This window comes from Barbus barbus (genome assembly GCF_936440315.1).
Source record: "Barbus barbus genome assembly, chromosome: 13".
In the NCBI taxonomy this organism is placed as follows: Eukaryota; Metazoa; Chordata; class Actinopteri; order Cypriniformes; family Cyprinidae; genus Barbus; species Barbus barbus.
In genome coordinates, this window is record NC_136741.1 from 13,081,956 (window position 1) to 13,108,296 (window position 26,341).

Genomic DNA, 26,341 nt, shown 5'->3' on the forward strand with positions numbered 1-26,341 from the left:
GCTTTGTCACCATTTCTGTTTGAAAATCTGGAATTGCAGCTTTTTGCGGAATTATCTACCTTGCCACCGCACCGGTGTGGATATATACTGTACTTCACAATCACTGATTCTAGCATACGTCTTGGAATATATGACCCAAATAAGAATTTTCACCGTATATTGTCATCTGAACAAGTAGCAAGTCTGCCACGTTTGTTCTGACCAACTGAGGAAAAAAGCATTACAATAAATTACGCTACTAATGGTGATTTAATGTAAAGATCGTTTAGCTCATATCACATTAAACCGTGCAAATTATTATTATTGTTATACTTTATTCTCAAATTATTAATGTTAACAACATCAGCATTGTGTGACTATGAGTATAGTGTGTATTAGCGTGTAGATTTCAATTTCTGTACAGTCTACTCTAATTGTCATGTCATTCAAATTTCATATATAGAAATTCTTTTAACCCAAAAAGCAAACTATGCTCCCTTCGAACTTGTTTTCTTTAAAATACAAATCTTGTGTAATCCCAGGCTATCTGTAAAAAGAAGCATATTTAAAACTGGAATATAATTAAATTTTTCATAAACATATAATCCTTTCTGGATCACAATCTGCCATCAAAATGATACATTTAATTATTCAAGCTGCTGTGAAAAAAGGCTATAAACGATCCACCACCTGCGGGATCCTCACATGCTATAGCCTACTAGCTGGGACAACTTCTTTATGTTTACAGATGTGACATAATGACGCAGCAGAATGCTTGAATTTCCTGCGAAAACCTACCCATACCTCTCAAATTAGAAAACATTATTATAAGCTAACCGTTGTGAATCGGGCTAAAGTAAGGCGATTTTGAACACTGGCTGGTTATGTACTTGCTCAAATATTGATTTCGGATCATTTTTAACCAAAAAAAGTTACGAACTGCAGCTTTAAAAAGTAATGCTAGTTTAATCAAAAAGTGGTAATGAGAATCATGAAATTTCACTCATTTTGTTATGTTCTTCAGAATCATACAAGTACCACATTCCCTTATAAAAGACACGTTCAAAAAAGAAGTGCATGTCTTTTTGAAACTACAAATGGAATCTTGTAATGTTGTGATTCATCATGAGGTTGTTTGTTGTGGTTCAAGGCTTCTTGAAATTCCCATTGAGAAAATAATTGGGAAAAATACTAGGACACAATGCTGCTTGAGAGGTGCATTGACAAGTGTGTTTTGGTGTTTTGTGTAAATAGAAAGATCCTTGAGAAATAAAAAGAAGTTTAAAGAGGCAAGTGCTGCCTCAGAGCTGTCTTAATATGTAAGATATACATAACATTTTGTCATAGCAACAGACAGTCTCATGGTAACAGAGGCACCTATTTCTCTATACATTGCCCCTTTATATGTCAGATGTCTTTAAACTAATCTTAACCCCCAAAGTCCATAGAGGAACAGATAATATACAACAGCAGGTTCATCCGGCAAGGTATAACCATGTGCAACACGCTGTAAACATATAAACTGCTGCTCAAAAGTTTGGGATCAGTAAGATTTTTAATGTTTTTTTAAAGAAGTTTCTTCTGCTCATCAAGATAAATTTGTGAAATGTTATTGCAATTTAAAAGACAATTTAGAGTGTTAACTTTTAGTTTTAGTTACTTTTTCTTATTTGTAAGTCCCTTTGGATAAAAGCGTCTGATAAATGACTAAAAGTAAAAAGTAAATAGCGTAAAGACCATCGACTCTAACATGCGACTCCACCGGGCTAGGACACCAGCAAAGGATATAAGTATCGCTTTTTATTTTTATTTCATTTATTTTTTTCCTTTATATGATTACTATTGAAATGTTGTTGTTGTATGCATTTGTCAATTTTATTTAATTTCTGTATTTTCTTAAATGGGTGTGTATAGACTATTTACAGAGTGTTAACTTTCAGTTTTAGTTACTTTTTCTTATTTGTAAGTCGCTTTGGATAAAAGCGTCTGCTAAATGACTAAAAGTAAAGTAAAATATCAGTTTTCTATTTTAATAGACTTTAAAATATAATTTATTTCTGTGACGCAGTGCTGAATTTTCAGCATCATTACTCCAGTCTTCAGTGTCACATGATCCTTCAGGAAACATTCTAATATGCTGATTTATAATCAATGTTGGAAACCGTTGTGCTGCTTCACATTTTTGGGGGGGACCTGTGATATTCTTTTAGGATTCTCTGATTAATAAAAAGTTAAAAATAACAGCATTTATTTAAAAAAAAGAAAAAAAAAAGAAATTGTGTTACAATATATAATGCTATTCAAACGTTTGGGGTCAGAAATTCAAACTTTTATTCAGGAGGGATGTGCTAAATGTCTAAAAAGTCATAGTAAAGACATATTGTTAGAAAAGATTTCTATTTTGAACAAATGCTGCTATTTTTAACTTTGTATTCATAAAAGAATCAAAGAAAAAATATCACGTTCCAAAAAACAATATGAAGCAGCACAACAGTTTCAACACTGATAATAAATCAGCATATTAGAATGATTTCTGAAGGATCATGTGACATTGAAGACTGGAGTAATGATGCTGAAAATTCAGCGCTGCGTCACAGAAATAAATTCTATTAAATTCTATTTAACCACAAACTCTTCAAACCTATATAAAGCAAGATTGGGACCAAATTCCAAGACCATATCTCCAGAAAACTCATAACCTCGATGGCCAGACATCTTCAAACTGTTTTGAAAAGAAGAGGAGATGCTACACCATGGTAAACATGCCCCTGTCTCAACTATTTTGAGACCTAGCTAGCAGGCATCGAATTTGAAATGAGCTCACTTTGTGCATAAAATTGTAAAATTTCTCAGTTTAAACATTTGCTATGTTATCTATGTTCTATTGTGAATAAAATATTGGCTCATGTGATTTGAAATTCTTTAAGTTTTAATTTTATTCAAGTTTAAAAAAGATCCCAACATTTCTGGAATTCGGGCTGTAAATAAAAATAAAACATACTAACCTACTTTTCAATGTTGTTCTTTTCATCAAACATTTTTTTCTTCATTGTGATTTCATTAATAAAGACACAATATATTTAAACGCATTAATAAATGCTGAGAAAAGTGTCATGTCATTGACTGACAGGCTAAATTAAATAACAAAATCAGAATCTGAATTCCTTGAGTTTTATATGTCGAGCCCATCATTAGTTATTATATAAAGACAGAAATAACACAGAAAGAGAAAACTGTTTATCCAGAATTGTATACAACCATCATTTTGATAATGATTTGTTCACCTGTTACAGAAAAGTATATAAAGAAGTCTAAGACCTCGCCATCTAGACTCGTCACCTTAATGATGTTTTCTGAGGATACTCAAGGAGACAGATACTCAAGATAACAACCTTTAAGCTCTCTATTGCTGTGGTTACTTTGAGATTGGGTTAACAATGGACTTTTAACTTCCAAAGAATAAACCCTTTTGCCAACCTTGTATTAAGCAGACCATGGGCTTACTGTAATCATCTGTGTGCCACATTATGAGCTGCCATTTAAGGCTGAAAACATGAGATCTGACTCATCTGAAACACAATATCTACAAACAACATGTGTTTTAGTCTGTAACAATTATAGGGGAAAATGGTGTAAGATTCCCTCTTAACAACAGTGTGCATGTTGCTCAATAGTAAAATGTAGAGATGCGTGTAGAATGTAAAAAATGATGATGCATGATTACTGGGATAGTAAACTTTAAACTGTCCTCTGATTTTTGCTATTTTTTTTAAATAAAAAGTTGTTAAAGTAAAATACTAAATCAAGCATTGAAAGAGAATGTTATGCATTCTGAGAACTGAATAATTGAATAATGATAAGATTGCACGATCTCAGTCAATAATGAGATGCATCTGAATTACACCAGTCATTTATTTTTAAAGCGATGTCATATTGTTTGAGATTGAATTTTATAAACGCATTCAATGCATGAAAAAAATAGCAAGATTATTTTGATAATAATGAAGACGTGAAATGCACATAAACTAAATTAACCTTATACTTAAGCGCACGTGAGCACAGCTTTACAGAAACTCGTGATCTGATCACAGAGAGTGAGCAACAACACCCGGACTCTGTTTTAATCATTCTCGGGGACTTTAATAAAGCAAATCTCTCCCGGGAACTGCCAAAATACAGAAAAGGAGATCAGAGTGGCAAAGAGGAATTATTCTCCTTATGAAGGACATCACCAGCTACAAGATACCATCCCCCAGCACTCTGGAGAATCAACACCTGGCAGACGACTTAAACGAGTTCTTTTGTCGTTTTGAACGATCACCCCACACCCACCCAGGAACACCTCTTCACACAACCATTAACACCTCCAGCAACCCCTCTCTCCCCCACACCTACAATTAAAATCAGCGAAGATGATATGTGCCAGGTCTTCAGGAAGAACAAAAGAAGGAAAGCACCTGGACCAGACGGTGTGTCACCAGCCTGCCTAAAAATCTATGCTGATCAGCTGGCCCCCATCTTTACACAGATCTTCAATAGATCACTGGAGCTGTGTGAAGTCCCCTCATGCTTCAAACGCTCCACCATCATCCCCGTCCCAAAGAAACCCAAAATTACTGGACTTAATGACTACAGACCTGTATCCCTAATGTCTGTAGCCATGAAATCATTCGAAAGACTGGTTTTGGCTTATCTGAAGGACATCACTGGACCCTTACTGGACCCCCTGCAGTTTGCCTACAGAGCAAACAGGTCTGTGGATGATGCAGTCAACATGGGACTGCACTTCATCCTGCAGCATCTGGACAGACCAGGGACTTATGTGAGGATCCTGTTTGTGGACTTCAGCTCCGCTTTTAACACCATTATCACGGAAACCCTTCAAAATAAACTAACTCAGCTCTCCGTCTGCCAGTGGATCAACAGCTTCCTGACAGACAGACAGCAGTTAGTAAAGCTTGGTCAATTCACATCCAGCACTCGAACCATCAGCACTGGAGCTCCCCAGGGCTGCGTTCTCTCCCCACTGCTCTTCTCCCTCTACACCAACGACTGCACATCTAAAGACCCCTCTGTCAAGCTCCTGAAGTTTGCAGATGACACCACACTGATCGGCCTCATCCAGGACGGTGACGAGTCTGCTTACAGACAGGAGGTTAAGGAGCTGGCTGTCTGGTGCAGTCTCAACAACCTGGAGCTTAACACGCTCAAAACTGTGGAGATGATTGTGGACTTCAGGAGAAACCCCCCTGCACTCCCCCCACTCACCATCATGAACAGCACTGTGACTGCAGTGGAGTCATTCAGATTCCTGGGCACCACCATCTCTCAGGACCTGAAGTGGGACATTCACATTGACTCCATTGTCAGGAAGGCCCAGCAGAGGTTGTACTTTCTTCGCCAGCTGAGGAAGTTCAACCTGCCACAGGACTTACTGAAACAGTTCTACTCCGCCATCATCGAATCCATCCTCTGGATGAAGCATCCTCTGCACCTCAATAACTGTCTGGTTCAGCTCAGCTACCAAATCTGACCTCAGAAGACTACGGAGGGTAGTCCGGACTGCTGAGCGAATCATTGGTACAACCCTCCCCACTCTCCAAGAACTGTACTTATCCAGAGTGAGCAAAAGGGCTGGCAAAATCACTCTGGACCCCTCACATCCAGCACACTCCCTCTTTGAACTGTTACCGTCTGGTCGACGCTACAGAGCTCTGTGCACCAGAACGACCAGACACAGGAACAGTTTCTTCCCTCAGTCAATACATCTCATGAACACTCAATAATAAACGTGGAACACACAACTAATACATTATCCATTCACCACACTCACTTATTTTATTTTTATTTTTATTATTTCTAATTTGCACATACTTGACCTGTACATACATAGTTGTCTATATTATATATTGTGGGTATTTTTATTTTTTTTTTGCTGCTTTTTACATTGGTCATTGGCTGTTTCTTGTTATTTTGTTTTTATTACCTGTGTCCTGTCCTGTTACTGTCTTTCTGTTGCACTGTGGAGCTTCTGTCACTACAACAAATTCCTTGTATGTGTAAACATACTTGGCCAATAAAGCTCATTCTGATTCTGATTCTGATACTTCAAAATACAAACGTCCGACATATAAATATCACAATAAAGCAAGCAAACAAACAAGATAGAAAGAATTTTACATTTCTAGACTGCAAAGTTTTAACTGCTAATCCATGTGTGCATTTTAAACTTACCTTTAGGGGTGTTTTTGCCCTATTGGTGTTTTGTGCATAAATTTGCTCTGGGTTAATTTTGTTAGAAATAAATGTATTGATAGATGGAGATCTCAAAGCAGTTCAAAGGAGTTCACAGGCTTTGATCCATGATATAAATGTATGCTGTGTATCTCCCTCCAGTAATTTTTTTCAGAATCCTGTTATTTATCACATGTGATTTGACATAAGCCTTTAAGCAGAGATAAATAATATTAAGAGAGAACTATCAAATGTATCTCTTCTGCTTTATGGTTAAAATCAAGTGGTCTTTAGTGCACATAAACTGATACCTGGAGGCGATGAAGACATCACAATGAGCCTTTCTTTAGAGGTGAAATAAAAAACTTCAGATAAATAACATCTATGACGTAAAAGCATGAACTTGATTTCTTTCCTCAAAGTTTATAAGCTTCACCCTCAATTCTCTGTTTCACCTTCTTTCATAGTAATTGATGGCCAAAGAAACAACTGCAGTAAATATCAAATAGAATGTTTAAATGGTCAATCTATTGCATCTCATATGGACCTATTATTTGTCCTTTAAATGTAGCAATTGGCCTATATTAAATGTAGCAATGCTGTAAACAGAGACGGATGAAACATAAAAGATGAAAATTTTTGTTGAAAGTTTCATCTAATCACATCAGTCATGTTGTTTCTAACCTGTAAAAGTGACTTACGTTTTTCCATTAAATACAAAATGAAATGTTAAACAGAAAGACAGCCATTCTAATAGGAATCAGTGTATGATCAGAAGTTTTGCTTGAGGAGAAAGAAGTTCCCCACATAGATTTCATTCACTGCACTGACCAACAGAAAGTTTCTTGTTTTGAAAGTGTTTGCTCTGCTTCATGGATTGCTACACTATCGACACTATAGACAACTGTCTATTGACCATTTCTGCCCGCACAACTGACTCTCATTATGTGGAAAAGAGCTGCAATGAATGTGAATGGTGACTGAGATTATCAGTCCGTAACATTGTGCCTAAACTGCTCTTTTGTATTCCACAGAAAAAATATAGATATCATTCATTTGAAACATGAGGAAGATGACAACTCTCATTTTGGGCTGAACTGTTGACTGTTTTTAAAAACACCCATAGAATGTTATCAAACATAAGAGGAATTTGGAAGTTATCCAAGTTTGTATGTACAGTGGGGCAAATAAGTATTTGATACACCGGCGATTTTTCAAGTTTTCCCACTTACAAAGAATGGAGAGATCTGTAATGTTCATCGCAGGTACACCTCAACTGAGAGACACAGAATATAGATTAAAATATCCAGAAAAAAAAATCACATTGTATGATCTTTGAATAATTTCCATTTTATTGCATGAAATAAGTATTTGATACAATAGAAAAATAGACATTTATATTTGGTACAGAAACCTTTGTTTACAGTTACAGAGGTCAGACGTTTCCTGTAGCTCTTGACCAGGTTTGCACACACTGCAGCAGGGATTTTGGCCCACTCCTCTATACAGGTCTTCTCCAGATCTTTCAAGTTTTGGGGCTGTCGCTGGGCAACACGGAGTTTCAACTCCCTCCATAGATTTTCTATTGGGTTCAGGTCTGGAAACTGGCTAGGCCACTCCAGGACATTGAAATGGTTCTTACGGAGCCACTCCTTAGTTGCCCTTGCTGTGTGTTTGGGGTCATTGTCATGCTGCAAAGTCTTTGGCAAACTTCAGTCGGGCCTAGACATGTGCTAGCTTGAGCAGGGGGACCTTGCGCTCGCTGCAGGATTTTAATCCATGACGGTGTAGTGTGTTACTAATGGCAACCGTTGAGACTGTGGTCCCAGCTCTCTTCAGGTCATTGACCAGGTCCTCCCATGTAGTTCTAGGCTGATCCCTCACCTTTCTCAGGATCATTGATACTCCACGAGGTGAGATCTTGCATGGAGCCCCAGTCCGAGGGAGATTGACAATCATTTTGAATTTCTTCCATTTTCTAATAACTGTGCCAACAGTTGTTGCCTTCTCACCAAGCTGTTTGCCTATTGTCCTGTAGCCCATCCCAGCCTTGTGCAGATCTACAATTTTGTCTCTAGTCTCCTTAGACAGCTCGTTGGTCTTGCCCATAGTGGAGAGATTGGAGTCTGATTGATTGAGTGTGTGAACAGGTGTCTTTTATACAGGTAACGGGTTCAAACAGGTGCAGTTAATACAGGTAATGAGTGGAGGATAGGAGGGCTTCTTAAAGACAAACTAACAGGTCTGTGACAGCCAGAATTCTTGCTGGTTGGTAGGTGATCAAATACTTATTTCATGCAATAAAATGGAAGTTAATTATTTAAAATTCATACAATGTGATTTTCTGGATTTTTAAAAAATATCCTGTCTCTCACAGTTGAGGTGTACCTACGATGAAAATTACAAATCTCTGCATTCTTTGTAAGTGGGAAAACTTGAAAAATCGCCAGTGTATCAAATACTTATTTGCCCCACTGTACATGTGTGGCTTTTTTTTTCTCCAGTTTTCAGTGGTCCCAAACATTTCAGAGATAATTACAGTTCTCTAGCGGGCAGACAAATCGAGCATCACTTTCTTGTCCTTGCTCTCCTTGTAATATTACAACAATTATGGCAGAATGATATAATTCTGAAGTGCAATAGTAAGATTCTTAGATGCAATTTGCATTCAAAATGATGTAAATCAAGCTTTTGTGAAAAATACAGAAAAATACCAGAATTTAGATTTCTATTTGACACAGCAGAGATACTGAAACATTGACACCAATGTCTTCAAACTGTGGATCGAGACTTTAGGGTGGTGCATGCTGATGAGGAATGGATCAAGCTGCCCTTTGCATGCTCTGTGAAGACTCCCTCAGGAACTGGAGCTAATGTAGCCAAAGCAAAAAGAGTTTTTCACAGCAGTGACAGTTTTAGTGTCATTCAGTATGCAAACACACACTTTTAGATGTCAATCAAGATAAATGCTGAAACTAGTATTTTTTAAAAAGAGTCTAAGAAACGTGGCGTGAATAGCAATGTCTTTTTAATTTCAGAAATTATACAAAAATATATCCGTTTATTGTTATTGTATAGACACAGGTCCACACAAACCTGTATATAAACATCTTGACAGCAGAAGTTGTACCCTTGTGCATTTATTCAATGATAATTTGAATTGTACAAATAATCTATCCCTACATATATACTGTTCCCAGATTATATATTATCCATTGATTTGTTTTGTATAATATATATGTACACACAAAGACATTACAAAATGTTTATAAAAAGTTGCATATAAAACATCTCAAAAACCAAATAAAAAAGGAGAAGATTTCAGGGTAAGATTCCTTCATTCATTGTCTTGTCAGTACAAGTGTTCATTATTTTAAGCATAGTGAAAAGTAGGATTATTTTGAAAGCATGGGAGTGGAAAAAAGAAATGCCTTTGGGGAGCAGACCTTTGTGTCTACACAAATCCTGTTACATGCTGTGTAATTGCTGCTTTTTGCATAACCCCTTTGACATACGCAAACAAAATAACAGGGATGATTAGATGTTGACAGAAGACGACAAAAACCTTTAGTGGGTTTCGTACACAGATTTCAGTTTTTCCTGCTGAAAACTTTAAAACTGTGAATCATCTCTTATCTGGTACGATGGTATAACAACTTCTACAGCACAGTAATGGACAAAATAAATGCAATATAAAAGTATAAACTCTTCTATGACAGTGTTTGAGCACTGAAACAAACAATCCTTCATTTCATATCTTTGCTTATTCAGATCAATAAAATCTAATATAAACCGTGCAATATAGAAACAGCATATCTGTACATTTATGACAATAATTAAACCTAATTCTACAGTGCAATTCGAACTTTACTGCATACAGTACTCAGGTTCACTGGAAAAACGTGCCTGTAGCAACAATTCGGCCAGATTATATTATGTTGCTTCTTGCGCTCAAGCATGCAGAAGCACTGCTAATGTTTAATCGTCCTCCAAACAGGCGGATGTGAATCTGGCAATGTTTCATTACTCTGGTTGTTGTACAAATGGTCACCGTTTATAAATGAAACATCTGCGGTGCTAAATGTGAATGCTCTATCACATCTGACATACAATACCACTCACAATATATTGTTAAAATCATGAGATAAAGACGCATTTGCCATGTCATTTAAGCTTGCATCTACAAGTGTTTGAGCTCTCAGCAGCACTCCTGCGGAAGTGCTCTACGTCAAATTTGCAGTGCTGTACTAGGTGCGTTACACAGCAAGTTTGCTATATCAGATGAAGCATAACATATGGAGCTGGTCACATGATGCAAACACTATGTGCAGTATTAGTTTACAAATAATGCACTGTGGTAAAAGGGTTCTGAGGTCATAACATAATATTATATTTTGCAAGGAACTGCACAAAAATAAGTATTTATTAATAAATAATCTGCTCCTGTAATCATAAAAAGAATAAAAATGGTTAGTGTTTTACCTCCACTAGTGTTAATTTCAGCAGGAAACTGCTGTGAATATTATGTATAGATACGTTTTTGGAGTTTGCAAAAATGGAGGTAGAGGCTCGCTTTTCCAATGAGCCTATGTTGGAAGAAATTCAGATAGACTGCAAAGAGATAAACAAACAGTATTTTACATTTGAGCTAGTGAATATTCCATATCGTGCAATAATCAACAGGACACTTTCTGTTTGGTCTATGATTTGTTAGTTTAATTTAACACATAAATGTGTGATTTTGATTCAGTTTGATATTTGAGTTTTAATTCAATCACAATCACACAGAGAGAAAAGAAGCTATTTAAATCTTTGATAATGCAAAAATGTTATATTTTTAAAAAATAATGAGCATTGCAGTGTAGAGCTTAATGAGCTACATTCAGACTGCTTCTAGAGAGTGATACATAAGAATGACAGTTTGTCTTGTCTTATTCATCAGATTAATGGACATATGGACCCAATTAGTCCAAATAGGAAGGTGACAATATGACATATTCTGACTGTTGTTCCGAGCAATTAGATCCAAACACAATCTGTCATGGATGTCTACGCTTTAAGGTCACTTTACTGGTTACATTGAGGCTTTTCTTTACACTGCAGTCATTGGTATTGCTAGATCTCCACGTTATTTGAACACATCAAACATTTTCAGATGATCTTGATTAAAGGAATGAAAAAATTAACATAGTTGTTTCAAACCTGTAAGTTTTTCTTTCTTTTTTTCAACACTTTTCATGCAATGAAAGTCAATGATGACCGGGGGTGTCAAGCTACAAATATATCAAACAGCATACTAAAAGTAGCCCATATAACAAGTAAGATACATTTCAAGTGTTCTGAAGCCATATGATAAATTTGTGTCAGAAAAACAAAACACTTTTAAAATAATTTAAGACTATCATTATTAACTAATACTTGTGTGTGTAAAGCTAACTTTCTTCAGTCCAGTATTGAAACATTAATAACACTATAAATGTACTTCTTAAATTTACTTTATAAGAATCAAGATTTCACAGCAAAAAGACATGTACCATGTACAGAAGGTGGACATTTTTACAATTATACTAAAAGGCCTTGTACTTGCTAAAAAACATATTATCAATCAGAGTTCAGCTCCAACTTGCTTCAACACACCTGCTGGGATGTCTCTAGTATGCCTAAGAGCTTGATTAGCTGGTTCAGGTGTGTCTAATTGGGGTTCTAATTGGATCTAAACTCGGCCACCCCTGCCCTAGCTGAATGTATCCAATAGGCTTTAAAGGGTTAATGGTGTCATCGTTTTGGAGCTTGACAGTTGCTGGTTATCATTAACTTTCTTTGAATAGAAAAGAGCAGCATGGACATCCTGCTTAACATCTCTGTTTGTGGTCTATTAATGAAAAAAAGCCAAATATGTTTGGAACAACATGAGGGTGTGTAACCAATGACAAATTTAATTTTTTGGTGTACTATCCTTTAAGTTAAACAGGTTCTTGTTACTGCATTCAGACTAGGTTTAGGTGATGGATTAAACCATAAGGTAAGGTTGTTGTGATTGTGCTTTTCAGAAGTGACACTGTTTTACTAAGGTGTTCTGTCTAATACATTGTGTTGTCAACATGCCATCCTTATACAAATGTGACAGAGCATTAGATATATATATCTCACCCCTTTAGATTCTGTTAGATTTCATACTTTTTAAAAATAATTTGTAAATGTCTTAATGTATACTGCAAAACAAGCAAAAATGAATAAGCTTCATGTTTTGGTCTGAGAGCATAATTATGTCAGACAGTGGTGCAATAAATTTACTGAAAGTGCAAGAACTGACATCTTTGATAAACCCATGAGAGGTTAGCAGCCAGTCAGTACAATCTACAGAATCATAAAAGATGAAACTGAAAAGTTCTATATAGCGATTCCCTTCATGTATTACAGGTGATAAATCTATTTAGTGGCACATAAAAATCAAATCCGAGGCAAAGCATTTTTCAGTTCAAAATCATGGTGCAGAGGCCAGTGTGTAATGTACTTCCAGTGCCAAAAACACAATCTGACAAAAATCTAAAAAAATAGCTCTGGTTCAGAGGCACTTTATATAAGAAGAAAAAAGTGAACAAAAATATCATCCACTAATTCCAACTGTATGTGCAACTTCATAGCGTGCTGCCATCATTTTAAACCTTTCTTTCTTACCATAGTTCTTACATGGGCTTTTATATATTTGCTACGCTGTTGTGATATTTGGGGGTACTGAAGTAAGTCTCAGAAGCTTGATTCAGGCACTGCCTTCTTTCTGCCCAGTGAGTTTGTGCTGTAGCGTGTGCGTTGTAGGGTGTTTTGAGAGCCCCTGTCCATAGGAACGCTCTGCGGCTGAGCCGCCGATGTGCCGTTCCTGTGTAGAGATGCCGTCCTTCTTAAGTTTAGATCGGCCTTGCTTTGAATATTGGAAGAACTTTGTGAGCGTTTGATGTCTGATGACCCACGACTCACCTTGCCATTTGCAAATTCATCTCCAAGTCTGCTACGAACTTGGTTAGTGCTATTAGCTTTTCCTTCTGAAGTTCTTTTGTGTGTCCCATTGGAGAATGAAACTCCAGATGGGCTCTTCACCTCTGCATCACCCCTTTTCACAGATTCACTGTCTCGGGACCTTCGAAGTGAGTCTTTCTTCATGAAACCGCCTTTAAGAAAAGCAAAGACACTATGATGTTTTGTCTCCTCTCCCTTTTTCTGTTTCTCCTCTAGATGGTCTCGCTCCTTGCCTAGATCATCCCTCTGCATTGTTTGCCACCCGCTTGGACCACTGGAACTGGACTGGATCCCTGTGCCGGAGCTGTTTCTGGACTGTGATTTGTCCTGTTTTGATTTTCTGCTGCTCCGTCTGGTCAAAGTTCCATCTTCTCTTGGTCTACTGCTGCTGCTGGGTTGTTGACCCGTTGCTTTCTCTGTGCTACTTCTTTCTTGACCCTGCGGTATTTTGAGATACTCTGGAGGTCCGAGGTTGCTTGAAGATTTGGCTGCGGATTTTTTTGTTTCTTCTTCTTTACTGCTTTCTTTATCTGAAGGTTGAGTCATTAGGGCAATAATGGGGTCTTTGGTGCATCTTGGCCTTCTGCCAGACTCTAAATACTCCACCAGCTCTGCAGGAGCCTGGCCAGGAGCTTGGGTAGGTTTGTGGCGGTCTTTGTTTCCAAAGGACCATCGCAGTGGGAGCACTCTGGTTTTGGTGGGACTTTTCATGCTTACACTACGCCCTTGTATTCCTTGCACGAAAGGTCTGTTTTCGAACCCACCTAGAGACACTGACATTTACACAATATTTACCACATGGTAGAAAACACATTCCCACAACAAAACAAAAAAACTATGATGAAATCTCTGTCAAGAAGCATCCTTTTAGTATTTACATTTCTTATTTACAATGACGAGAACAAACTGGATGGGTACACTCACCTCTCTCTTCCACTGAGGGTTCATTTTGAAAGACAGGAGACTCTGGGGAGTCTGGGATGGAAAAAGGGCATGTTGTGGAAGACCGTGATACCATACTTTCTCTTTTACTGTCATCATTCAAACGGATGAGCCAGTGATCTGACATAGAGGAGCTGGTGGAACCTGCACAATGAGGCAATAAAGACTGTTTAGTGGCTGGTCCATGTTTCTCCTAGACATGGGCTTAAAGCATACTGCACTCTCTCACTGCCCCTTAATTTTTAATATGTTCTGTTTTATCGTTTCCATGACGACTAAATCATATGCAGTGGCATCTTAGCCACCAGTCAAAATGAACTCAGATAAACTCCAAAAACCCTTCATTAAATTTTTACAGTTCAGTCATTTGTTTCAAGTATTTTCAAAATCTGGGGAGAGGTAAGTGGAAATTTTCATATTTTGCATACTGTAAATACCTTTCTTACAATGGTAAGAAAATCTGGTCCTACACTCAAAATTCCATCCCTGGTAACAGGACATTTTTTCTTGCAATGATTGTGGAACATTCGCTTTGCAATATATATATATATATATATATATATATATATATATATGAGAAAAAAAAAATGTTGATCCGCTGCGAAAAAGGTCAGTCAGCCTCCATCTGCAGTTTGGCCACAAAGGCTCATTTACTCACCTCTGAACGAGCTGTTGGCGGACCAGGGTGGGATGACATTTCTTCTCTGGTAGAACAGGATATATGCCCCTCGTGTGCATAGTTCCTCCTCTGGCACAATCTCCACACTGCTGTCGTCATAACTGTACCAGTGGCCATCCACCGAGTTCCTACAATAGGCTGTTTTACAAAGACATATGCTGTAATCTGTGTGTATACACAACTGCCTTTATGCCATTCAATAGTTCAATAGTACCTTTCTAACAATTATTTAAAAAAGAAAATAGAAATATTTTCTAACAATGTAAGTCTTTACCATCACTTTTTGTATCAATTTAACAAATTCTTGCTGAATAAATGTATTAATATATATATAAAAAAGAAAGATAAAATGTACTGACCCCAAACATCGTATATCATTACAAAATATTTCTATTTTAAATAAATGCTTTTATTTTTAACTTTTTATTCATCAAAGAATCCTGAAAAAACTATCACAGGTTCCAAAAACAAAAAAATATAATTATTAAGCAGCACAACTGTTTCCAACGTTAATAATAAATCACTGTATTAAAATGATTTCTGAAGGATCATGCGACACTGGATATTGGACACTGGAAATTGGAATAATATTTCACAATATTGCATTTTTATCAATATATTTTTTTCTGTATTTTTGATCAAATAAATGCAGTCTTGATGAGCGTAAAAAACCTATTTAAAACATTAAAAATCTTACTGATCTCAGCTGATATCAACTGAACTAGAATTCACAAAAGGAATTTACATTACCACAACCAGCTAGACAATTCCTCAAAGCTCTAAGCCCACTATTATGCAAAATGTTCCTATATAGAATAGTTATGTCAAGTGTAAATAAAAAACAAGTATCCTGTAAATCATATACAGTACATCATAAATTTCATTGAGAAAATCTGTAGAGATCCTAATAAATGTTGGCAATGAGTGGACAAAAATAATTAACATTTTGTGTCAAAGAAGATAAAAAAGAACTGGTCTGAGCCACAGTCAGAAGACCACGGGGATCTGCAAATCTTTAGATATTTTTTGTGAAGTACAAAACACAGGTCTAATTGGATGTTTACAACAAAGTAAGGCAAACTCTTTCTGTGAAATCTAACCCTGTTGTTTTGCATTATGTTGTAAAGACAATATTTCACTTTGAAAAGTAAGTGTAGGATCAAAAGATAAGACATTTGTGACAATTCCTTGTTTATACTATCTTTCTTAGCATGCTGTACTATAATTTATGCACCTTTATTTGCAAGTTTAGTGACCAAAATTCCTAAGAGATAGTGATGTCATAGAGAAAGTGGAGATTTTGCTTATATGTTTTACCCAATGCGGTTATCTACATTTGTGGATCCTGTTAGTAACGAGACCTTACTCAGTCCGTGCATCAAGAGTCACCATGCTCAGACATCTTCAGGAAAAGGGCTACCAAGCCATTTCTGAACCAGAAGTCCTCTTTTCAGATGAAAGTAAATTTTGCATTTCATTTGGAAATCAAGGTACCAGAGTCTGGAGGAAGAGCGGAGAGGCACAGAATCCATGTTGATTGAAGTCCAGTGTGAAGTCAGTGATGATTTGGGCTGCTATGTCATCTGCTGGCGTTGGTCCATGATTTGGGCTGCTATGTCATCTGCTGGTGTTGGTCCATGATTTGGGCTGCTATGTCATCTGCTGGCGTTGGTCCATGATTTGGGCTGCTATGTCATCTGCTGGTGTTGGTCCACTGTGTTTTCTGAAGTCCACAGTCAACGCAGCCATCTACCAGGAAATGTTTAGAGCATTTCATGCTTCCTTCTGCTGACAAGCTTTATGGAGATGCCGATTTCATTTTCCAGCAGGACTTGGCACCTGACCACACTGCCAAAGGTACCAAAAGCTGGTTCAATGAGTTCAAGTTGAAGTTGAGCTTTATTGTCATTCCGCTACATGTGGGGACATACAGTGGAACGAAATGTCGTGTCTCGCAGGACCACGGTGCTACATAAATACAGACTTACAACAACGAAGTAAAAAACACTATAAACCTATACACTACTAACCTACTGACAGATTTAATTATAAGTATACTATATATAAGTATTTACCCTATACAAACTTAAAGGATAAAAAATACTAACTACACGAATGCTTCACATAAATATTACCCTATACAAACTAAAAAATACAAACTATACGAATTCTTCACAAATACTGTACATGTGCAAAGAGAGACATTTGAGTCAGCAGCTGGTTGGGGAACAGTGCAGGGGGCTGTTCCATAAAAGACGCTAAGAAAAGCGGGAATTAAAGTCCAAAACCTGACTTGAAATAACCTAACAAATCAATCGGCACTAAAGCGGTTCCATAAACGACAATTCAAGTTCACGCAATCTGACTAATGCTATCCAGGTTCAGTGAGTCAGGATAATGTGACGTACACGCTTATTCTGAAGCAGCCCTTAATGTCGATCATGGATCAAATCGATCCACCATAGCAAACAGCGAATATTTGTGCTGTTTAACGCATTTGAAACATTGTGTTTTCCTCAGTGCATAACTGATACGTCACAGGTATATTTTTTACATCTGTAAATGTCAGAAAGCCATGCAAATATATCCATTTAGCTGTCAGGAGTGGGCGAGGCTTATGCGAGAGAACGAGCGCTGCGGCGCGCATGCGCGCTACACAGACAGAGCAGAATAGAATACTAGCGCAAGAATTCTGAATAAAATATACATTCTGCTAAAATATTTGTTGTTGGACATTAAATGTGACACATAGAATTTTACTACATATAAGTGTATTTTTATGATAGCAGCAACTGTTAATCACTAGCTCAAATGAGTTAAATGTGTGTTCCTCTTATCAGTTAAAATGTACTCTGATTTCTATTATAAATTTACATTTTTAATTCAGTGATTTTAACTTTTGATTGTGTTTTTATGCTTTAATGCTTTAAAGAGACATTTTAGATTGTAATGTTTTAATGTTCTAATAACCATAAAAGGTACAGCTGTCATAAATTCAGAGAGAAAGGCTGCATGGCTAACTTCTGATCAACTTCTGATTTAACTGTTAAAATGTCATTTGCCTACATTTTGGGCACAATACATTAAATACAGTTGGTTGTAGCCTATTTTTTATTTATTTGATTAAGGTGTATTTTCTGTATACTTTTATTTTTGGACCGATAATAAATTAAACTGACTGTATGTGAGAGAGTCAGTGGTAATATCGATGCGTTCCTATTGGTCAGAGTTAGAGGAGCTCAGCTTAGCCTGACAGTTAGCCTGCTCCGGACCAGGTTAGTTTGCCAGCATAAGTTGCCGGGCTAACTGAGTTTGAACTTTTTTAAATTTGATTTATGAAACCGAATCTACCAAAAATAAGCCTGACTAACCAAAATAAGCCTGGCTTATACTCTAATCTTGGTTTATGGAACAGCCCCCAGGATGATTTGTAGTGCATGAGCATGTAAACATACATATATTGCTGAGTCTTTTGTGGGATTGTGTACACGCAGCAGTGTGTGTAAGTGTCCATAGTGCACATAGTGTAAAGTGTCCATAGTGCACATAGAGGAGAGTATGGTTTGTACAGGCCCACTCACCTGTGTGTAGCACACTTCGAATTGCACAAAAAATAAAAATATAAATAAAAAAATTTAAGTTCCATTCAGTTTTTCTTCGGTGTGGTAAGGTTTGGGGTGGGGGGTGGTCCATGTTTCAGGAGGTAGGGGGTTTGCATGGGATTTCAGAGGGGGGCGGGGTGGTTTGAGTTCAGGGCTCTCACAACCTGGGGGAAAAAGCTGTTGAGCAGTCTGGCAGAGCGGGCTCTGATGCTCCGGTACCGTCTTCCTGATGGTATGAGCTGGAAGAGACTGTGGGAGGGATGGGTGGAGTCCTTCACGATGCTGTTGGTTTTGCTGGAGCATCGTGTAAGGAAAATGTCCAGGATGGAGGGGAGAGGGGCACCGATGATCTTTGCAGCTGTGTTCACTGTCCGCTGGTGAATGCTTCATCTCTGGTCTTTAGCAGCCCACGAACCTCTGCTGTCATCCATGGCTTCTGGTTTGCACGTGTGGTGATGGTCTTAGTGACTGTCACATCATCAGTGCACTTTTTGATGTAAGCAGTCACAGTTTCAGTGTACTCATTCAGGTCTGTGTGGCTGCCTCTTTAAACATGTTCCAGTCTGTGTCCTGGAAGCAGTCCTGCAGTGCTGAGGTGGCATTGTCTGGCCATACTGTGATCTGCTTTTGAACCGGTTTGGTGAGTTTGAGAAGTGGTCTATATGCTGGGATTAGCATAACAGTGATGTGGTCGGAGTACCCGAGGTGGGGGCGGGGTTCAGCCTTGTAAGAGTTCTTTGTGGTCATGTAAACAAAGTCCAGTGTGTTGTTTCCCCTTGTTGCAAAGTTCACATGTTGGTAGAACTTTGGCAAAACTGTCTTTAAGTTTGTGTGGTTGAAGTCACCGGCTATGATGAAAAAGCCATCGGGGTTTTTTGTTTGTTGTTCACTGATGGCGCTATACAGTTCACGAAGCGCGTCTTTAGCGTTTGCACACGGGGGGATGTAAACCGCAACGATAACAATGGCCGTGAACTCCCGCGGCAGATAGAACGGTCGACACTTCACAACCATAAACTCCACCAGCGATGAACAGTGTTTTGATAATACCGCAGCATTGTTACACCAGTCTTTGTTGATACACACACACACAAGCCACCTCCGCGTGTCTTACCAGACAGTGATGAATCTCTGTCTGCTCGGAAGTTGGTTAGCCCGTGCAATGGTGACCATGGTGTTACTGTGCTTGATTGGCCAGCAAACTCGCCTGACCTGAACCCCATAGAGAATCTATAGGGTATTGTCAAGAGGAAGATGAGAGACACCAGACCCAACAATGCAGATGACCTGAAGGCCGCTATCAAAGCAAGCTGGGCTTCCATTACACCTGAGCAGTGCCACAGGCTGATTGCCTCCATGCCACGCCGCATTGATGCAGTAATTCATGCAAAAAGAGGCCCAACCAAGTATTGAGTGCATAGAAATGAACATACTTTTCAGAAGCCTGACATTTCTGTTTAAATATCCTTCTTTAATTGATCTTATGCAATATTCTAATTTTCTGAGACACTGAATTTTGGGTTTTCATTATCTGTAAGCCATCAAAATTTCAAGAAATAAAGGCTTGAAATATTTCACTCTATGTGTAATGAATCTATATAATATATGGGTTTCACTTTCTGAAATGACCTTTTTCATGATATTCTAATTTTTTGAGATGTACCTGTATTAGATTTACACCCTTCAAACTTTAATTCCTATGGTGAGGTAATTCCTTTAATTCTTAACGATGAGCTTCCTTTTAATGTCATATTGTAATATTGATATTTGATGATTTTTAATATGGTAGAGAACATGTGTATATATTTGTATTTAGTATTTAGTACAATGTAGTTTACATAGTATATTTGTTACATATTTGTCGACCCTGGACCACAAAACCAGTCATAAGGGTCAATTTTTCAAAATTAAGGTATATACATAATCATAAGCTTTCCATTGATGTATGGATTATGATAGGACAATGTTTGGCCGAGATACAACTATTTGAAAATCTGGAATCTGAGCGTGCAAATAAATCTAAATATTGAGAAAATCTCCTTTAAAATGGTCCAAATGAAGTTCTTATATGCATATTACCAATCAAAAATTATGTTTTGATATATTTACGGTAGGAAATTTACAAAATATCTTCATGGAACATGATCTTTAATTTTGACCCATACAATGTATTTTTGGCTATTGCTACAAATATACCCCAGCGTCTTAAGACTGGTTTTGTGGTCCAGGGTCCTATTTGTATATGTTGATATTTAGATATTTATATTTTTGTATTGATAAATTAATACGGTGACATGTACATTTGTACCAAGTTTGTATTACTTATTTCATGACATGTTGGTAAGAATTCATTGTCTACTGAAATCTATCAAGTATTTAACTCACTCTTTATTTTTATAGGAGTAATTGTAGACACTAGAAATACTAGGAGTATGTAATGCATGTATTTTGACTAATTGTACTTGACTGTTGATCTATTGAGTTAGGTTATCACTGGCTATTATTGATTATAATGTTGCTCTCATTGACTGCTTTGTATTTTAAATGTGGATGTGTAGGATTCATCTGTTTTTGTTAAATCTTATTTTCTTTTCTTTATTCCTATATACCTGCTTATATGATTTACTAGGATTTGTGGTGACATTTCATTCATATCAACCCCCCACCTCCCTTTTATTAATATTTCCAGCATAGAATATAAGACACAGCATATACAAATTCACCTATAATTCATGTATTAAAATATGACAAATAAACTAGTGACAGTGTAAAAAGTCACTTTATAGTTGTATGTCACTGAATGAAACTCAAAATCTTCTATAGTTGAAGTTAAAAAAACTGCATGCATAACAATTATAAAAGAAAAAAAAGCATTTTAAATGGACAAACAACCCCTTGCTGCTTACTATCAGAGATCCCAGCACACTCACCTGTGTAATGGCCTCCATGCATGCCTCCGTGGTGGTTACAGACTGCATACAGGTCATAAAGAAAGTCAGTATCTCCATGTTTCCAAGTTGCAGGCCACGGGGCCAGATTCTTCATGCTCTGACTGCGTTTCACCACATGGGGAGTCATATCCAGACCGCTTATCGGAAAGCGAATGAGGGTGGAGAGCTTGTTTCGCCGTTTGCCCACTTGCCGAAAACGCTTGAGGTGCAGGATGAGGATGTCAGGCAGGGTCCATAAGCTCATCTTCACCATCCCCTGCTGCATCTGCTTACAGTGGGGGCACTTCCACGCATCATCTGGCGCCAGCTGCAAGGGGAATAAAAACATTTGCTATAAACAGTCCAGAACTAATTTGTGATGTATGTCACAGACAACAAATCAATGTAGTTGCTCCCCATGTGAGATTCAAAATCACAGGTAAATAATAAATAACATTTTCTTTCTTGGGTTTGTTAAAATGCAGGTTTCTCCATGGTCAGCTAAGCCATGTCATTATCTGAACCTGTTTTGTCTCAGTGTGGTGCAGTAAAACATTTATATCTCTGGAATACACTGCTGCGACAAACTGGATTGCAGTGAACATGCAGAGAGTAAAGGACAACAGCATTTGAATATTTACGGGACCTCTGCAGACCATCAGTAAATTGTTATTTATATCTTCAAAATATGTGGTACAGAAAAAGGCATGATTTAATTCCTGCTGGAAACCATTTTTTCACATGCACTGCACACACTATGACAATAGCGTTTTTTCCCCATAACTGAAGTCCTAGAAGTGTTGCCTCAGTAACGACATGACACTGTTAGAGGATCGATAATAATTTGTGGAGCCAATCATGATGAGGTAACTCTCAGGGGTTCATGGGTAAGATTTATCAAGTGGTACTTGTCAAGAACAGGCAGTATATAGAAAAGAATGAATTCAGAGTGACCTTTGAAAGAGAGTGAGAGGATGTGGGATGTGAGAGACAAAGACGGTAGGTGGGACACCAGCTCCATTTGCTCCTCAAGTGGGTTTTTAAATCAGCTTGAATAATCTTGAATATGGAATAGCGATTGGTCCTTCTAATCGCAAGGTCTAACGCCTTGAATTGCAAGCGTAGATTCCACAGAGAACCTTTTGTACTGCATTAGTTCCCACTTGTGTCAAAAAATAACAGTTTTTATTCAACATTTGCCCAGCAGAATTTAGTTTTTGACCAATGAGAGTGCATATAAAAAACACAGCATTATGTTCATTTTGGTGAAATACTTCGGAACTGAAATAAGTTCTCGATCTGAACAATTATGACTGCTTCATAAAATTTAATCAAACGCTCCTGACATCCTAGCAACATAATTGATTCAGATCCTGAAAATCCTAACAACATAAATGCTCTGCTAGAATACAGATTTATATAATTGGTTGGCTCTTATGTTAGATTGTAGAGCTCTCTACATCATAAGAGATTTCAGTGTAATCACTGTTTCAAGTATTTTTTGGTTTCTTCATGTTCAGTCCATGTTTTCAGAGCTGATTTTAGTTTTTCCTTTTCATCAAAATCCACTTCATATCCTTAAACATTCTCTTCTGAGACAACAACACACAGATGAGAGCAACAGGCCACTTCAGTGTCTGCAGAGGCACTAAACTCATAAGCAGACAGACCTAGAATAGAACATTATGAAATATATCAAATGTTAGGTAACAAATAAATAAGAGGAACTCATTTTCTGTGGCATTTTTCAGCTCTGGTTGACAATTCAGTCATTATTAAGTTACCCTCATGTCTTTCTAACTTTGCATTCTGCTTTTAATGTGGAACCCAAACATTATTTTGGAAGAATTGTTACACAAATTGAAAGGAATCACCAGTGCAACAGTTAGAGTGTTAAGTTTTATTTTTTGAATAGAGAGTGCAAAGGTTCTTATTTAGCACAGTGGCTAGACTAACAAATAAACACACGCCACCCAATCTAAATATTCCCTCACAGTTTAATAGTAATGACTTTATGAATTCCTTTACTGATAAAATAGATAACATCCGAAATACAATATCAAATGTAGATTCTACTGCGTCTAGTATTTCAGCTTCATTCATCGCACCCAAAGAAAAACTGCAGTGCTTTACAACTATAAGACAGGAAGAGCTAAATAAACTTATCAGTGCATCTAAACCAACAACGTGTTTATTAGATCCTGTACCCACTAAACTACTGAAAGAGTTGTTACCTGTAGCAGAAGAACCGCTTCTCAATATTATTAACTCATCGTTATCACATCCCAAAACCATTCAAGCTGGCGGTTATTAAGCCTCTTATTAAGAAACCACAACTAGATTTTAATGAACTGGCAAGTTACAGACCCATTTCAAATCTTCCGTTTATGTCTAAAATTTTAAAGAAAAAGTTGTGTCTGCTCAATTGTGTTCCTACTTGCAAAAAATCTCTATGAAGAATTTCAGTCAGGTTTCAGGCCTCACCATAGCACAGAAACTGCACTTGTTAAAATTACAAATGACTTGCTTCTTGCTTCAGACCAAGGCTGCATCTCATTGCTATTATTACTTGATCTTAGTGCTGCGTTCGACACTATAGACCATGACATACTCATAGATCGATTACAAAACTACACTGGTATTCAAGGGCAGTGAGCTTGGAAGGCCATGGCTCTCACAGACCTGTAAATTCTGTAACTTCTGTAACTTAGGGGGAAGTCGTGGCCTAATGGTTAGAGAGTCGGACTTGTAATCCAAAGGTTGCGGGTTCGAGTCTCCGGCCGGCAGGAATTGTAGGTGGGGGGAGTGAATGTCCAGCGCTCTCTCCACCCTCAATACCACGACTGAGGTGCCCTTGAGCAAGGCACCGAACCCCCAACTGCTCCCCGGGCGCTGCAGCATAAAATGGCTGCCCACTGCTCCGGGTGTGTGTTCACGGTGTGTGTGTGTGTTCACTGCTGTGTGTGTGCACGTTGGATGGGTTAAATGCAGAGCACGAATTCCGAGTATGGGTCACCATACTTGGCTGAATGTCACTCGTTACCTGTATTAATGGCACCTGTTTGAACTCGTTATCAGTATAAAAGACACCTGTCCACAACCTCAAACAGTCACACTCCAAACGCCACTATGGCCAAGACCAAAGAGCTGTCGAAGGACACCAGAAACAAAATTGTAGACCTGCACCAGGCTGGGGAGACTGAATCTGCAATAGGTGTGAAGAAATCAACTGTGGGAGCAATTATTAGAAAATGGAAGACATACAAGACCACTGATAATCTCCCTCGATCTGGGACTCCACGCAAGATCTCACCCCGTGGGGTCAAAATGATCACAAGAACGGTGAGCAAAAATCCCAGAACCACACGGGGGGACCTAGTGAATGACCTGCAGAGAGCTGGGACCAAAGTAACAAAGGCCAGACGTGTCCCCCTGCTTAAGCCAGTACATGTCCGGGTCCGTCTGAAGTTTGCTAGAGAGCATTTGGATGATCCAGAAGAGGATTTGGAGAATGTCATATGGTCAGATGAAACCAAAATAGAATTTTTTGGTAAAAACTCAACTCATCGTGTTTGGAGGAGAAAGAATTCTGAGTTGCATCCAAAGAACACCATACCTACTGTGAAGCATGGGGGTGGAAACATCATGCTTTCCTGCAAAGCACCCAGGACGACTGATCCGTGTAAAGGAAAGAATGAATGGGGCCATGTATCGTGAGATTTTGAGTGAAAACCTCCTTCCATCAGCAAGGGCATTGAAAATGAAACGTGGCTGGGTCTTTCAGCATGACAATGATCCCAAACACACTGGTGACAATGATCCAGTTGAAAGTCCGTGTTGCCCAGCGACAGCCCCAAAACATCACTGCTCTAGAGGAGATCTGCATGGAGGAATGGGCCAAAATACCAGCAACAGTGTGTGAAAACCTTGTGAAGATTTACAGAAAACGTTTGACCTCTGTCATTGCCAACAAAAAAACGTTGTGTAAAAGCACGACGTTTTGTTGATATTGTGAGTGCACACAAATAAAAGTAGACCCTTTACAGTTACGAATGATGTATTACTCTTACCTTTATGAGCAAAAATTACGGCGTAAGTTGTTTCCATTAAAAAAAATGGTAATTGATTGCGCTGGTGCCTCCATGTCCTGCGCTTTAGCTTCTACTCTCCGCACAAAATACTGGATGCAGGGCACATTTATCTAGGTTTAATGTTTAAACATTGTTATATGCTTGAACTGATTTAGTATATCTATAGATTTTTTATTTTAGGCAAGTCATGATGATTTGAGAAGGCTAAATTGATCAAACATATGCTATGATCAGCCTGCCGGTCTGCCGCTGGCCGTTACTTTAAGAAAGAAAAAACGTATTTAATGAACAAAAAATGCTCCAAACGTTTTTTTGTAAATTAACTTAATAAAAAGCCGGAACGAAATATAAACACTTTGCTATTAGAGCAGGGCTCTAGTACATTTTGTCATTTTAGAATGTTAAGCTCTACTTCTGTAGATATTTAATACAGGAGTCATGTAACGCATTACAATTCTGAGACAGTAATATTGTAAGGTACGGAATTACTTTTAAATAACAGTAACAAGTAATCTGTAATGTATTACAGTTTGGAAGTAACTTGCACAACACTGTTCCAGACAGACTGCATGATGATGAGATCAGATCTCTGTGTGGAGCACTGGCTGTTGTCAGACTCCTGGATTAGTCTCACTGGATTATTATTATTAATTATTGAATTATTACAATTAATATGTATATATATATATAGAGAGAGAGTGTGACTAGAGGAGTACCTGCTCCTCTTTGGTGTAGAGCTGAAAACACTCATCCAGCGTGCAGCTGTGCTGCTGTACATGATTCTGCTGCTGGATTCTCACACTCTCTGCATCCTCAATAACTTCCTCTTGAATGTTACCAAAGAGACTGAAACAGATATGAATCACACAT

General features: G+C 37.9%; 1 protein-coding gene across 1 annotated transcript in view; it reads right to left on the reverse strand.

Annotated features, from left to right (window-relative positions):
• Nucleotides 1-12,960: 12,960 nt before the first annotated feature.
• The window catches only part of LOC306878836 (ubiquitin carboxyl-terminal hydrolase 43-like), a gene marked incomplete at its 3' end in the record, with an annotated part of 99,275 nt that continues 85,894 nt past the window's right edge, over nucleotides 12,961-26,341 (reverse strand). The window contains exons 11-15 of the mRNA XM_079431395.1: nucleotides 26,188-26,317; nucleotides 21,381-21,708; nucleotides 14,828-14,986; nucleotides 14,152-14,313; nucleotides 12,961-14,000 (exon numbers count right to left, since the gene is read on the reverse strand). Coding sequence (XP_079287521.1) covers nucleotides 12,961-14,000; nucleotides 14,152-14,313; nucleotides 14,828-14,986; nucleotides 21,381-21,708; nucleotides 26,188-26,317 — 1,819 coding nt within the window. The remainder of the gene's footprint in view (nucleotides 14,001-14,151; nucleotides 14,314-14,827; nucleotides 14,987-21,380; nucleotides 21,709-26,187; nucleotides 26,318-26,341) is intronic.